Here is a 14,824-nt window from a genome sequence, read left to right as displayed (position 1 = left end):
GAGCAGTGAGTAGAGGTTGGACTGCTTGACTTGCCCCATATGCCGTCTCCTGCCTCCGTGCCTTTGACCCGTATGTCCGTCTCTCATATCTGGGATGCGCTCTCTCCTCACCTTGGAACCCCCCTCTCTCTTTAAGGCTTGGCTCAGTTGCTACCTCCTGTAAGAGGCTTTGGCTAATTCCCCAAGTTGTTAGGGCCACCACCCCTCCTTGTATTTCTTTTGCATTTACTTCTCTCTCCAACTCCCAGTAGAATGTAAGATCCTTGAGGGTAGGGGAATTTGTCATTGTATCCTCAGCTAGGGCAGCCTAGGTGGTACATTGGACAGCACTCTGAGCTTGGAATCAGGAAGCCTCATCTTTATATAAATTCAAATCTGGCCTCAGATACTTATTACTGTGTGACCCTGGGCAAGTTACATCACCCTGTTTGCCTCAGTTTCTCATCTGTCAAATGAGCTGGAGAAGGAAATGGCAAACCACTCCAGGGTCTTTGCCAAGAAAATCCCAAATGGTGTCACGAAGAGTCACAAACGACAACAATCTTCAACACCCATCCTAGGCAAGGACAAAGTAGGCCTTTGATAAAGGCTGGTGTGAATCGAATTGAAACGACAGAGAACCAAAGTTGGACTTTCTAACAGTGAGAGGCCTCCATGGGGGGTTGGGTGCTTGGGAAGCAGTGAGTACCCCCTCTTTGGAGGTCTACATGCAAAGACCTGCCAGGGATGTCATTGAGACAGGGGACTGGACTTGGTCATTTCTGGCGGTCCCAAGGCTTCCACCTCTGAGATTCTGTGAGTCTCTGAAGCCCACCAATAACAGCAGCCAACAGCAGGCATCAGGAAGGGCCACACGAGCGGAGAAGGCTCTGAGAGCTCAAAGCCTCTGGAGGAGGGAGAGATTCTCCCAGTCCAGGGGATCAGAGGTGGCTGCCTGGAGGAGGTGTCGCTTGATCTGACCGAGGGAGGCAAAGGTACACAGAGCTGAGAGACGACAGCAGAACTTGGCAGTTATGGGATGTGGGAAGCTTCCTTAAACCGCCATGGGCTTGGAGAAGGTAGAACCGGTCCTGATTTCTAGGTAGCATCTGGCCTTAGGTCTGGGCTTGAGTCCTGAATCTGCCATGACATGTCATTTCTCCTCTCTGTGCCTCAGTTTCCTTATATGAACGATGAAAGGATTGGCCCAGAGGCTCTCTAAGGTCCCTTTGGCTTGAACATTCTTGGATTCTGAGCCTCTAACTAAACTATGGTTCAGTTTTGGGAGGAGGGGGCAGTTCGAGAGATGGGAGAGGTGAGCTTCAGTGACAGGCCCTCTTCTTCCTTGTCCCTGACTCAGCAACTGGGCCACATCCCCCAGATGGGTGAGGTCACCCAGACATCACCCAGATCCTTCTTGGCCTGAGTCAGAGCTTCCCTTTTTTAATAGCCTGATGTCCTGGATCTTCTCTGGGGAAACCCTGCTTCTCCATCATAGAGGGAATGCGACCTGGGGCATTGCCTATTTCCCCTGATTTTTCTCAGGATCACAGATTTAGGGTTGGGAGGGACCTTTGAGGTTCTGGAATCCTGGGTCTAGAGCCCAGAAGGACCTCTGGGCTAGCTCTCTAGTCCACCTGCTTCATTTTAAATGAAAAGGAGGCCCACCAAGCCGCAGGAACGTGGGCTGTCTGACTCCCAGCCCAACACTCTTTCCACTGTGGCCCCCGGCTCTTCCTCTTTGTTCCGTTGTGATTGCTCTCCCTTCTCTTCTCCTGCCTGTCTCTCTTCTCCCTGGCCACCTCGATGCCAGCTGCTTGCACCATCTTTTTCTTTATGACACACCAGCTTGTGATGGCCTCTGGTAGTTTCAGGTTTGCTTTGGGTAGGAAAGTCCTGTTTCCTTAAAAGAGTGAAGCCTCCCTGACGTTAGAGACTGTACTGAATTCTTCAGAGCCCCCCACAGCACTTTGGGAGTGGGCAGGTAGCTGCTCCTTATGAGACTTTTGGAAGGGATTGGAGTGAAGTGGAAAGGGATTGAAGGAGTGGAGGGCACTGGATGAGGATGGAGTGGAGTGGGTTGTTAGAGTAGAGAATGGCAGGAGGAGAGCAGAAGGGGGAACATGGTGTCTAGTGGGGTGGGCTGGATTGGCTGGAGTAGAGTGGACCGGGCAGGGATGAGTCCAGTGGAGTGGCACGTCGGCCCTGGAAGGTTCTGGTGAAGGTTGACCTTCTTGCCTCTCTCTGTGTGTGTCTCTCCGGTCCCCTCTCTTCTCCAGGGACAGGAGCTGACTATCCGCCAGATTGCCCTGCTGGGCTTTCGGGACCTCGTTCTCCTGAAGGTGAAGCTCGAGGAGATGCTTCCCGCGGGGCAGACCCAAGTCCCGTCCTCCATCGTCCAGATGCTGCTCATTCTCCAGGTGAGGCTGGGTGGGTAACATGGGGCGGGGGCGGGGCGGCCTCCCTGGACCCCTTGCTAGCTCAGAAGTCACTTGGACTTTTCCATGTTCCCAGGTGGGGATGAGTTGGGCTGGGTGGCCTTGGAGATGCTTTCCAGCTCAGGAACTGTGGGATTCTGCGGTTCCCTGCACCTGGACACAATCTGTGTTGTTTCTGGTTTTTTTTGTTTGTTTGTTTGTTTGTTTTTTGGTGGGGCAATGGGGGTTAAGTAACTTGCCCAAGGTCACACAGCTAGTAAGTGTCAAGTGTCTGAAGTCCTCCTGAATCCAAAGCCAGTGCTTTATCCACTGCGCCACCTAGCTGCCCCCTTCTGTATTGTTTTTAATCATCAGTCTGTTATTCCACCCAGTTAAACACTTTCACATAGTTCAACAAATACATATTAAGCACCTACTATGTGCAGAGAATACTAGTGATATAAAGTGCTGAGAGAAAAAAAAAAGGATAAGACACAGTCCCTGCCTCAAAGTGTTTGTCAGTTGAATCTTTATTAGACAGATTCAGAAGTAGAAAACATCATAGATCAGACTCCCAGGTCTCAAGCTAGAAGGGATCTTAGAGGCCATTAAATCCAACCCCCTAATTTTACAGAAAAGGAAATTGAGGCAGATGGAGGGGAAGTGACTTGCTCAGGGTCACACCACTTAGTAAGGATCTGAGGAAGAATTTGAACCCACCTCTCTGAGTACCTTCACCCTCCAGGGGGTAGACCAGCAGCACTGGGGGCTTCTTTGCTCCCCATCCCCATTCATTCAATAAATATTTATTAAGTACCTACTATATGCCAAACACTGTGCTTCCTTGGCTGTGTCACCCTGGGCAAGTGCCTGAAGCTCTTTCAGCTACCACCTCTTCATCTGGACAATCCATTAAACATTTATTAAGCTCCTACTATGTGCCAGGCACTGTGATGTGCTCTGAAGATACATCCCCTTTCCAGAAGCCCTGCCTCCTCTCCCATCATGGCAGCTGCCTGGTCTTAGCAGGTCCCTGAGTGCCGGCTCGCTTTACTGTCTCCAGTTCTTGTCTCCAAGTCTCGATGTGACCGGGAAGGGGCCTGAGCCCGAGCCTTGGGTGGAATGTGACCAGAGGCTTGTTCCTGGCAGTTGGTCAGTTGAGGACAGACAGGCTCTGAGGTGTTTCCAAGAACCTAAGCATTGGAAGGGGAGGACTCCAGCCAATGAGGCCTCCTTGAGGGGAGGGAAAGGGCCCTACTCCTAGTCTCACACAGCTGTCTTTCTCGGTCTCCTCTCTGCTCTCCTCTCACTTATCTTTCCCGGGGTTTCTGTGTAGGATAGGGGTGAGAACAGCAGCTGGTTTTTTGGTTTCTTTGGGGGGGGGGCACTTTAGAAATAACAAAGGCAGTAAAAGTGACTGAAAGTGATCCTGGGCCTGAAAATCAGCCAAAGGTGGTTTTGTGGCTGAAACTGCTCTCCCAAGTAGCACCTGATGAGATGCAATGCAGCCTCTCCCCTCCCCCAGCCCCATGGTCCCTTGGGAGGGTGACTCATAGAGCGACAGAAGCTGGTTGCTGAGGATGCCCATTGTGGCCCACAGCTGAATGAGGTCCCTCCCCAGCCACCCAACACCATCCCTGCCTCTGCTTGAAGCCCTCAAGGGATGGGGAGCTCACTACATTCCAAGGAAGTCCTTTGCACTTAAGGGGAGACTGGATGGTCAGCAAATGTTTCCCTCCATGAAGCCTGAATTGGTCTGTTTTTGGCTTCTGCTCCTGGAGCTGGAACAAGGCCTTCCCCTCTTTCAATCTATGTGTCTTCATATATTTGGACAGTCAATCAACAAACATTTATGAAATGTTTCCCCGGGTGCTGTGCTAGGCTGGTAATAGACAAAAATGAAAGGGCCCTGCTCTGGGGGAGCTTGCGTTCTCTCAGAGGAGACCACGTGGTCCATATTTAACTATATTCAAAATAGATATAAGGGGATGGGCCGGGGAGAGATTTTCCCTGACTTCTACTTAGACTGAGTTTCCTCATCTCTAAAATGAAGGGGTTGAAGTAGCTGACCTTCAGGTCCCCTCAGTCACAGAGTCCTCTTTGTATGTGTGTTGTACACATACACACATATACAAACATACACATACACATGTGTACATACACATATAAATACACACACACATGTTGGTATGTTCCACTTGGCTCCCCATCAGAGGTTAAGGTCCTTGAGGGCAGAGACTGGCTTTTGTCTGTATTGCTGGAGCTTGGCACATTGCCTGACATGTACTTGGCTTATCCATTGATTGATCGGAGGGGTAGCATGATATAGTAAAGGGGATGCTCAGCTTAGAGTAGAGAGGACTGGGACCAGATCCTCCCTTTACTGTTGGCTATGTGACCATGGAGGGACAAGCCCCTCACTGCCTCTGTTTCCCCTCATCTGTAAAGTGGGGGTGATACCACCTGTTTCCAGTGGGTTGTTTTAAGGTTCAGCAACGTGTGTCTAAAGCCGGCTTTTAAAGTGTTCTGTAAATATCTAGTGGTAACAGTGGCAGCGATGTGGTGACCCTAGTTGGGGGGCGCTGGAGGTGCTGGTATCCCCATAGCCTCTCACAGCACTTTGCACATAGTAGGTGCTTTAAAGTGCCTGCTGAATTGAAGTCAGAGGGACCTGGCCCAGGGAACTTGATTTCTGTTTCCTTGTCATCCAGTCTTGCCGTGTGGTGAGAACGAGTTGTTTTCCCCTCCTGGGGCCTCATTTTCCACATCTGTACAAACTTGGCTGCCAACAGACAGCTGGCTGAGCTCTGCTTGACCTTGGTCTGCTTTGGATGTTGCTTTCCAGAGTGTCCATGAGCCCACGGGCCCCAGTGAGGGCTACTTGCAGCTGGAGGAGTTGGTGAAACGGCTTGTGTCTCCCTTCCTCGGCCTTGGCAATGGGGACGGAGTCATCTCAAGTGCTGCTTGTACACTGGGTAAGAGATGTGGCCCCCTGGGGGTCAGGACCTTGGTCCTGCCTCTTGGGGTGGGAGGGGATGGGGTGTGTCAGGTGTGGGAGCTGGGAGCAGCTCAGAGAGAGGTCTGGGGGATATGCAGAGGGGCACGAGGTGTGCTGGGTCTGAGAGGGGAGGTCAGGACAGTTGCTGTGCTGCTGCTGGGAGCTGATTTGGCCCAGATCTGCCCCAGAGAAGTCACTCATTCTTCCTGAGAAGCATCACTGGACTTGAGACTGGGGATTCTTTCCCAGGGACCGATGACAGAGCTGTGAGGCTACATATGTCTTACTGGCAGCTTGGCCTGTGGCTTTGATCTTGTCCTAGGCCTGGGGTCTTAGGTTTCCTGCATGGAGTAATGTGATGCTCTCTGCCTGGGCTGTTCTGCCAACCCCATCCATAGCAGTTGCAGAAGTTGGTGGCATATGGGTTTATTTCTTCTGCTTGGCACTGCAGGAGAAGACTAAGAGAAGGGGGAACAAGTTCTCAAGAGGCAGATTTCAACCCTATATAAATAAGGAAGCAATTAGTGCTGCCCCAGAGCTCCAGGATGGGCACCCCTGGCCGTGGGTATTGGGCTTCCCATCAGTGGAAATCTTCCAGAAGAGGCTGGATGACCCCCTGTTGTCCAGGACCTTGTAAAAGGAATTCTTGGTCAGGTCCCATTTGGTCTGGTTGACCCCTGAGGAGATCCCATGGTTGTCTCTGCCCCCTCTAAAGCCTGGCACAGTAACCAGGGCACTGGATTTGGCATCTGAAGACCTGGGTTGGCATCCTAGGTTTGTGGATTTTGTCAGATCCCCTAACTTCTGGGCAGCCTCCATTCTCCAGCTCCAGACCTATTATCCTGTGGTATTCAATGAGAGTAGACTTGAATATGACCATTGATATCAACTCATTGGACCCGGCACAGTGATGAGGAAGTGCTGGAGCCTGCTTCTGTCCACTGTAAATGAAGGACTCGGAGAGGAGGATGTTAGCAGCCCCTAGAGAAAGGTCAGATGGCACAAGGGGCACAGATGGCAGAGCTCGAAGGGGCCACTGAGTCCAACCACTTTGTTCTGCGGACGAGGAAACCGGAGGCTCGGAAAAATGAAATAAATCCCTTGCTCAAGGCTGCTCAGATCCTAAGTGACAAAGGTGGAATTTTGAAGCCGGTTTCTCAGTTCCCAGACCCTGTTATTTCTGCCGTGCTCAGATGTTGCAAAAGAGTGGGCATGGGTGGGTACTGGGGTGGAGAAGGGGAATGTAGCCTCTGCCCCAGACTAAAGGAGGAAGTTCTTGTCCTTTCTCTGGGCCTCTTTTATCAGAGGTGGGCAGGACCCGTCGTTGGCAGCTCTCACCGTCTGGTTCATGTTTCTCTGGAGACACCTACTTACCTGACCACTGTGACCACAGGGGAGAGGATGCCAAGCCCTGGCATGCTCCAGGCTTCTTGGTTCAGTCGGTCTGCGCCCAGACAGCCACTTCAAGAAAATAACTTTTCTGTCTTCTTCAGATCCGGCCTGGGAGCTTGGCTGGCGTGGCCTCAGCAGGCCCAGTCACCATGTTGCCTGGGCCTGGGGCTTGTCACTACTGGTCCATCCAGATTGGGAGGGGTGGGTTCCAGAGAAGCATCTGTGGTAGGTAGCAGTCAAGACACCTGTATGGGTTAAGTAGACTTGGGGCATGGGAGGGATTCTTCTGTCATCTGGTGTTGCTGAAGACAAGAGTCCATTTAGAACAAGGGTCCTTGACATTTTTTTGTGGCATAGACTCCTGGGAGAGTCTAGTAAAGCCTATAGGCTCCCTCTCACAATAATATATTTTTTTTGTGGGGCAATGGGGGTTAAGTGACTAGCCCAGGGTCACACAGCTAGTAAGTGTCAAGTGTCTGAGGCTGGATTTGAACTCAGGTCCTCCTGAATCCAGGGCCGGTGCTTTATCCACTGCGCCACCTAGCTGCCCCCATGATAATATTTTTAAATGAATGCAATAAAATAAATAGAATGACAAAGGAGATTAATTATTTTGAAATACAGTCATCAGTTGTTTTTTTTTAATTCATAGACTTGAGGTTAAAAAACCTCTGGCTTAGAAGACAATGAAAAAAATCCTCCTGGGAGGTTGGAGGCAGAAGGATATGAGGGGAAATGTAGACAATGAAAAAGAAAACATTTCAATAAACATCTGTTCCTTTAAAAAAGGAAGTCAATCTAGAAAGGAATGATGGGCCTTCATGACTCATTAGCTAAAACAGTGCAGTAATAAGTGTTATTAATTACCACTAATAACTAGCATTTACAGGATGCTTTAAGGTTTACAGAGCCCTTGATATATGTTATCTTTCGTCAGATCCTTGCAACAACCCTATGAGGTAGGTGCTATCATGATCCAAATTTTACAGTTGGGGAAACTGAGGCAGATAGAGGTTAAGTGACTTGCCCAAGGTCACTGATAGTATCTGAGGCAGGATTAAAACTTGGGTCTTTCTGACTTCAAGGCCAGAGCTTTGTGTACTGCCCCACACAGCTGCAGAGATTCTCCAGGGATTTGTTCTCATACATTCCTTGGGGTTGTGACCCCTGTATTTTGATTACTATATAGACTAGCATGAATGCCTTAATTCCCAAGAGCCTGGTTTCTACTGCACAACCTCCCTGGGCTCAGGTTTCCATATCAGCAAAGTGTGGAGCTTGGTGTAGATAGCCTTAGGCAGATCAGTAAAAACCTCAGTGGGCCTCAGTTTGCTCATCTGTAAAATGGGGGGTTGGAATAGAGAGCCTGAAAGGTTCTCCCTGGCTCTAAATCCTTCTGGCCTGTGGAGTCTTTCCTCTTGCGAGTGGCTCAGTGCCCACTTTGCAGTGAGACCTAAGGGCTACAAAGAGATGCAATAAGCCCTGCTCTGCAGGGCGGCCCAGAGAACGTGTGTGTCCTCCTTGCTGAGCCATGACTGTTCCTGAGGAACAGGGGCAGGGACGGGGTGGAGGAGAAAGGAAGCCCATCATCATCTTTGGGGATCCTGGCTCCATAGTTGGGAAGGACCACAGAAAGCCTTCGGTCCGGGTCTCTTCTTTTACAGGTGGGGAAATAGAGTCACAGAGCGCGCCTTTCCCAAAGTTCCACGGGTCAGAGCAGTCCCCCAGCTCTCCATCCAAAGTCAGATCTTTCCATTTTTAAAGGGGGGTGGTGTGGGGACAAAAACCATTTTTCTGATTCCTTCTGAAATCTGCAAACCTCCGGCTGTCCCCCCATTTGGTTGGGGAGGCTTCCCCCCACAATGCAAACGGTGCAGGCTCCAGTTCTCCCTCACAAAAGCCCCATCCATGGACCCGCAGCCCTCTATTGTCCTCCCATGGCTGGCTGGTTATTCTTCTAAATGAAAGCAGCCCTATCCAGATACTATGACAAGCGGCCCATTTGTCTCTACCTACCAGAAATCGTGACTGGAAAGGAATGCCCCGAGATGGGATTGGGGAGGGACCTGACAATGGTGGCATTGTCCCCAGCCCAGCCCCGTGGAGAGGAGCCATTGAGGTTGGCAGATCAAAGGCCTGGGAAGCCGGAGTCGCCAACAAAGGGAATGAGGAACCGATCCTGCGAGCGGTCCCTCTTCTTTGGGCCTTTCAAAGGCCCTGGAATTTTGGCTCCAGAGGGGTGTAATTAATTCCCAAACCCAGCAGGGCATCTGGTGTGGGAGGGCTGAGGGGAGGCCCCGTGGGAAAGGGGTGAGAAGTAGCCTGGAGGCAGGTATGAGCGGTGGCAGAAGCAGGCGTGGGCCAGTGGTACCCAGTGGTTTTCTAGGACCGGTGCATGTTGAGGGGACAGTGTCGGGGTTGTGGGCCCTGCCAGGACACAATGAAGACTCAGAAGTGTCCCGGGCTTCAGGGCAGCTGAGCTTCCTTCTGAGTTCTTGCAGCAGAGAATAGGAAAAGGGGGAGGGCAGAAATGAGCAGACGGATAGCTCTGGCATCCAGGCCTGGCACAGGCCTGGTTCTGGGCCTTGTTTCATGATACCCGGTCCACACGAGCTGGAGTTTTGCTTATAAAGAACCCAGAGCCCCAGAAAGGCAGAGCACAAAGGAAAAGAGAAACGAGGGGGAGAAGATGGAGAAAAAATAAAAGAAATTACAAGCCGTGTAGACGTAAGCTAGGTGTGGGGAACATAGACACCAATAGCAAGATGATGGTGGTAGGGACTGTGAGACCTTGGACAAGTCCCTTAACCTCCCTCAGACTTAGCTACTTCAGCTTTAAAATGACATCTTTAGGTTAGGTGCTCCCTAAGTCCCTTTCCATCTCCCAATATATACTTTTATCCATCATTTATTAAGTGACTATTAGGATACTGGGATCAAAGGTTTAGAACTAGATGGGATTTGTGTGATCACTGAGTCAAGAAACAGGCCCAGAGAGGTTAATTTGTTATTGTTGTTGTTGTTGTTGTTTGTTCATCCTGTCTTCTTTTTTTGTTTGTTTGTTTTTTTGGTGAGGGAATTGGGGTTAAGTAACTTGCCCAGGGTCACACAGCTAGTATGTGTTAAGTGTCTGAGGCCGGATTTGAACTCAGGTCCTCCTGACTCCAGGGCTGGTGCTCTATCCACTGTGCCACCTAGCTGCCCTATCCTGCCTTCTTGAAGAGGACCAGCTACATCAGGAGGGTGATGCCATGATTTGCAAATGAATTGCATTGACGCGAGGCAGGCCTTTGCAGAGCCACCAGCCTCACTCTCTCCTCCCAAGTCATGGACCCTGGTGCTGTAGGAGACTTTGGTCTTTTCCCAGGTCTCAGTTTGTCTGAGGAAGCTCCCTTCACTGATTAAAGGCTACGTAAGAATTGAGGCAAAAAGGTGGCTTACTCGGCCTTCACAATAGAGCCAGATACACGCTGAGCACCGAGGACCGTACTAAACCCTGTACAATTTTTTTATCTCATTTGATCTTCACAACAGTCCTCTGAGGGAGGTGCTGTGATTATCCCCATTTTATAGATGAGGAAATGGAGACAAACAGAAGTTAAATGACTGGCCTGGAGTCATAGAGTGTCTGAGGCTGGATTCGAACTCGGGTCTTGCTGATTCCAAGTCCAGTGTTCTATCCCACATGCTAAATTCAAAGACTAAAAAAAAAAAATACTTGCTCTCAAGGGACACAACATATTTGCATTGTAAGCATGTAGAAAATGTTTAGAAAATAAGGACATGAATCAAGGTAATTAACAGGGAAGGAGAGAGGAGCATCAGGAATGGCTCTATTGCAGAAGATGATCTGGAAGGTGCTTTGAAGCAAATCAAGGACTCTCCTCAAGGAGGGACGGTGTGGACATGGTTCAGAGAATATTGATTTTGGAGTCAGAAGGCCTGGGTGCAAATCCAGATGCTGCCACATAATACCAGTGTTGACTTGGATCAACAACTACATCTCTCTGGATCTTAGTTACTTCCTCTTTAACACAGAGGGTGAGGAGAAGGAGGATGACTGGGTGATTTCTTGTTTTTTTGTTTTGTTTTGTTTTTTTGGTGGGGCAGTGAGGGTTAAGTGACTTGCCCAAGGTCACACAGCTAGTAAGTGTCAAGTGTCTGAGGCTAGATTTGAACTCAGGTCCTCCTGACTCCAGAGCCCGTGCTCTATCCACTGTGCCACCTAGCTGCCCGACTGGGTGATTTCTAAGGGCCCCTCCAGCCCTAAGTCTGTGATTCCACAGCTTGAGATGACTCCTGACTCTCAGACCCAGTCAGGGAAAGCAGAACAAACAGATTGTCCCCTCTCCAAGCAAGGGCATGTACCACCCCCTCCCTTGCTAAGTGCTCGTAAATGGATCAGAGACAGCCAGCACTGGTTGAAAGAGTCTGTGATACCGGGGAGAGGCAAAGATTCAGGCTCCATTAACCATAGCCCCTGTTCTTCCCAGAGGCCAAGAGAAGGAAGGTGAGACAAAAAGGCCAGTTGGGCCCAGCCGGCTAACTCCTTCCGTGCCAGAGATAGGATGCACAAAGCACCTGACAGGCCAAAATGTCGGGTTGAGCTCAAGGTGAAATTTAATGATGCTAAATGCAAATTTTAGGTTTAGGGAAGAAAACAACTTCACAAGTGCAAGATGCAGAGATGTGGTTAGACAGCAGTTTGCCTGGGGAAGATCTGAAGTATTTCTTTGTTTTCTGAAATTGCCGGCTCAGCATGAGTCAGTCGTGTGATCGGCTGGCTGGCCAAGAGGTGCAAGCTTAGGCTGCCTCTGGCAGGCAGGACATCATAGGATTGTGGACTTTGAGCTAGAAGGTTCTTTGTGGGCCTTTGTGTCCACCCCCCCCCCCCCGCTCATTTTACAGATGAGACTCTTAAGGCCTAGACACACTCAGCTAGCAGGTGTCAGAGGCAGGATTCAAACCCATGACCTCCTGACTCTTGAGTCCAGAGCTCTGTGCACCAAGGACGATTCATGGTACTCCGGTGTGGAGTATTATGCTTGGTTCTAGGTGCCACATGATAGGAAGGACGTTCATTCCTAAACTAGAGAGAGCCCCTGGAAGGGCAGCGAGGATGATGGAGGGCCTGGAGATCGGGGGAGCCATTGATCAAAATCGTGGTGTTTTGTCAGAAATATTTGAAAGCCTGTAGGGTAAGAATGGGATTCTACTGGTCTGCTTGGCTCCAGAGGGCAGAACCAGGATCATGGATGTTGCAGAGATAAGAGCTGGGTTTGATTGAAAGAAAATCTGCCAACCAGTGGGAGCTACTCAAAAGGGGAATGGCATACCCTAGGAGTCAGGAGAGTCCCCTCTTACCTGGAGGTCTTCAAACAGAATCTTGGATGAGCCCTGGGATGGATCCTAGAATCATGACCTTTATTGTATAAGGCCATCAATTTGAAGCCAGAACCTTTAGCATTCTGTCAAGTGCAGTCCTCTCATTTTATGTAGAAATCTGAGGCAACGGGATTTGCCCACTTCTCACATTTAGTCATGGACAGGGGTGGGATTTGAACCTGGTTCTCTGAGTTTCTGTTACTCAGTATCTAGCGGAAGGCAGAAACAAGGCAGCACCAATAGCCATTCTGGGATCAAAGATGGCGTCACTTCACACGGCTAAGCCCATGGACACCACAGCCATTTTAGAAGGGTGTCCACCGTGGCTGATTTATATGCTTTGGGGTTACCCTCACGTAAACCTCAGTGGCCTCTGGGGGGAACATGTCACAGAGGTGCCCTGAATGGGCCGAAATCTCCTTTTCTTAGGAACCTGCCACCCAAACTACCAGACCCAAGTGCCTGCAGGCCTCCTCCTCCCAGTGGCATCACTGTTGCCCTTTGCTACGGTTATGAGCTAGAGAGCTTTGGCTGCTAGACTCAAGTCAGTGAGATTGACAGAGATGAGGAGCCCTTCCCATACACTCTCACTCTGGCTCTTTGGACTGAGGTCAATGGGGAAGGATCCTGGCATTTCCCCCATTGCTTTCTTAGGTCTAGGCTTCACAATAAGTCAAGTTTGAATTGGTCATGCTTGCTGATTTCTGGGGCCTGAATGCTCATCCTGAAAGTTTAACAATTGGCTGGCCGGTTCGGCTGGTTCCAGCACACCCCTGGATAAAAGCCTCTTAGGCTGAGTTAAGTCTGAAGGAAGCTAGGCAGCTGTTGGTCTGAGGTGAGGGGGCAAAGTATTCCACGCTTGGAGCATGGAGGGTTGTGTTCAAAGGTCAGTGATTAGCTTGAGGTCATACAAGGCATAAGCTCTTGAGGCAGAATTTTAACCCAAGTCCCCTAGGCATTAGCTAGTGCTCTTTACAGTGCACAGCTGCATATGGTTATCATTCATTGCTATTTTCTTTCCCAATGGGAATGGGAGCTGGAAAGTGAGGTGGTGGGAATCCTGCCTCCCAGAAGAGGGATCCAGGGCCCCAGAGAGTCGTGGGATCCTCGTCTCCTTGAATGGCATTGTGCCTGTTACGAAGGGCTATTTGGGGTTTAGAGCTGTACGCCAGGGGCCAGGACCTCCTTCGCCCCACCCCCAAACCCCAGTTGTGGAACGAACTCAACACTGCTGAGTGGTGGAAGAACGGTGGATGGAATGGCAAGGTTGAGCCTATTGAGGCATTGCCAATAATGGTTCAGACTCCTACGCGGCACCTTAGAGTCAACATTGTAGTTTTTTTCCATTGGAAAATAGAGTGCTAATGGCTGATTTCCACCAAAGGCGTGCCAAGGTAGGGTTTCTCACACAGAGCCTCTCCATCAGGCTGCGTGTCCTAGGCAAATGAGGGATCCCAGAGAACAGACCTATCATGAGCCCCGGCCAATGCTGATAACAATAAAAAGCTACTACTTGCTGGCTTGCTGGGGTGAACGCTTCAAGCAGTGTCTCTGGAGAGGTCATCCCAGGCCAAGCTTGGTCTCCAGCAGTAGCCAGGATAGAGAAGCTGCTGCTGTCTCATGGTTAGCTTGTAGTCAAGGTGGACAGCCAAGTCGATGCTCAGGGACCAGATCTGGGGAGAACAGGGCTGCCTCCCCGCCTCTGGCTTTAGAGCAGATGTCCCACTAAGGCACTTTGGAAAAGCCTTTTCTCTGTCAAATGTTTGGTGGGTGCCTTAATTTAATACCCTGGTGAGGATTCTGGGACTTCAGCTGGGGTGGGAACAGAGGGGAGACTGGTTACCCCCTTAAGAGAATCCTGTCCAGTGCATCAGAGGAATCTGGTTTAAAAAAATAAAGATTGTAGATTAATATCTATCCAGTTGTGTTTTCAGGGTACAAGTGATATTCAGATCAGATGTCCTTAACCTGGGGTCTGTGAACACTTTCTTTTTAAAAATATTTTGATATTTGGGGCAGCTAGATGGCACAGTAGATAGAGCACCGGCCCTGGAGTCAGGAGTACCTGAGTTCAAATCCGACCTCAGACACTTAACACTTACTAGCTGTGTGACCCTGGGCAAGTCACTTAACCCCAATTGCCTCACCAAAAAAAATATATATTTTGATATTTGGTATAATGGATTTCCTTTACAATCCCATATATTTTATTTTATGCATGTGAAAACAGATCCCTTATGAGAAGGGATCCATGGCCTTCAGCAGACTCCCAAAGGACCCCCAAAACAAGAAGGGTCAAGAACCCCAAACTTAGGTGATAGGCATGGACCTGGAGGGACCTTAGAAGTCATCCAAAACCTAGCTTCTTAAACTGTGGGTCACAACCCCATATGGGGTCATGTAACTGAATGTGGGGGTCGTGAAAAATCTGGCAACAGTAAAAGGTCATGCATACCTATTTTATGATTTTTTTTTGCATGGGGCAATGAGGGTTAAGTGACTTGCCCAGGGTCACACAGCTAATAAGTGTCAAGTTTCTGAGGTCACATTTGAACTCAAGTCCTCCTGAATCCAGGGCCAGTGCTTTATCCACTGCGCCACCTAGCTGCCCCTGCATACCTATTTTAGATACATGTGTACCCAGGGTTTCATA

The 14,824-nt window shown here is 49.8% G+C and overlaps 1 protein-coding gene across 2 annotated transcripts in view; it reads left to right on the top strand.

The window, feature by feature from the left end:
- PRR5L (proline rich 5 like) overlaps nt 1-14,824 on the top strand; it is a 141,339-nt gene that overhangs the window by 121,971 nt on the left and 4,544 nt on the right. For both annotated transcript variants that reach the window (XM_043972776.1, XM_043972777.1), the window contains 2 exons: nt 2,259-2,399; nt 5,242-5,371. In XM_043972776.1, the coding sequence (XP_043828711.1) occupies nt 2,259-2,399; nt 5,242-5,371 (271 nt within the window). The remainder of the gene's footprint in view (nt 1-2,258; nt 2,400-5,241; nt 5,372-14,824) is intronic.

This window comes from Dromiciops gliroides, chromosome 6, assembly GCF_019393635.1.
Source record: "Dromiciops gliroides isolate mDroGli1 chromosome 6, mDroGli1.pri, whole genome shotgun sequence".
In the NCBI taxonomy this organism is placed as follows: domain Eukaryota; kingdom Metazoa; phylum Chordata; class Mammalia; order Microbiotheria; family Microbiotheriidae; genus Dromiciops; species Dromiciops gliroides.
The sequence above is the reverse complement of the archived record's forward strand: the minus strand, read 5'-3'. Positions and strand labels throughout refer to the sequence as shown.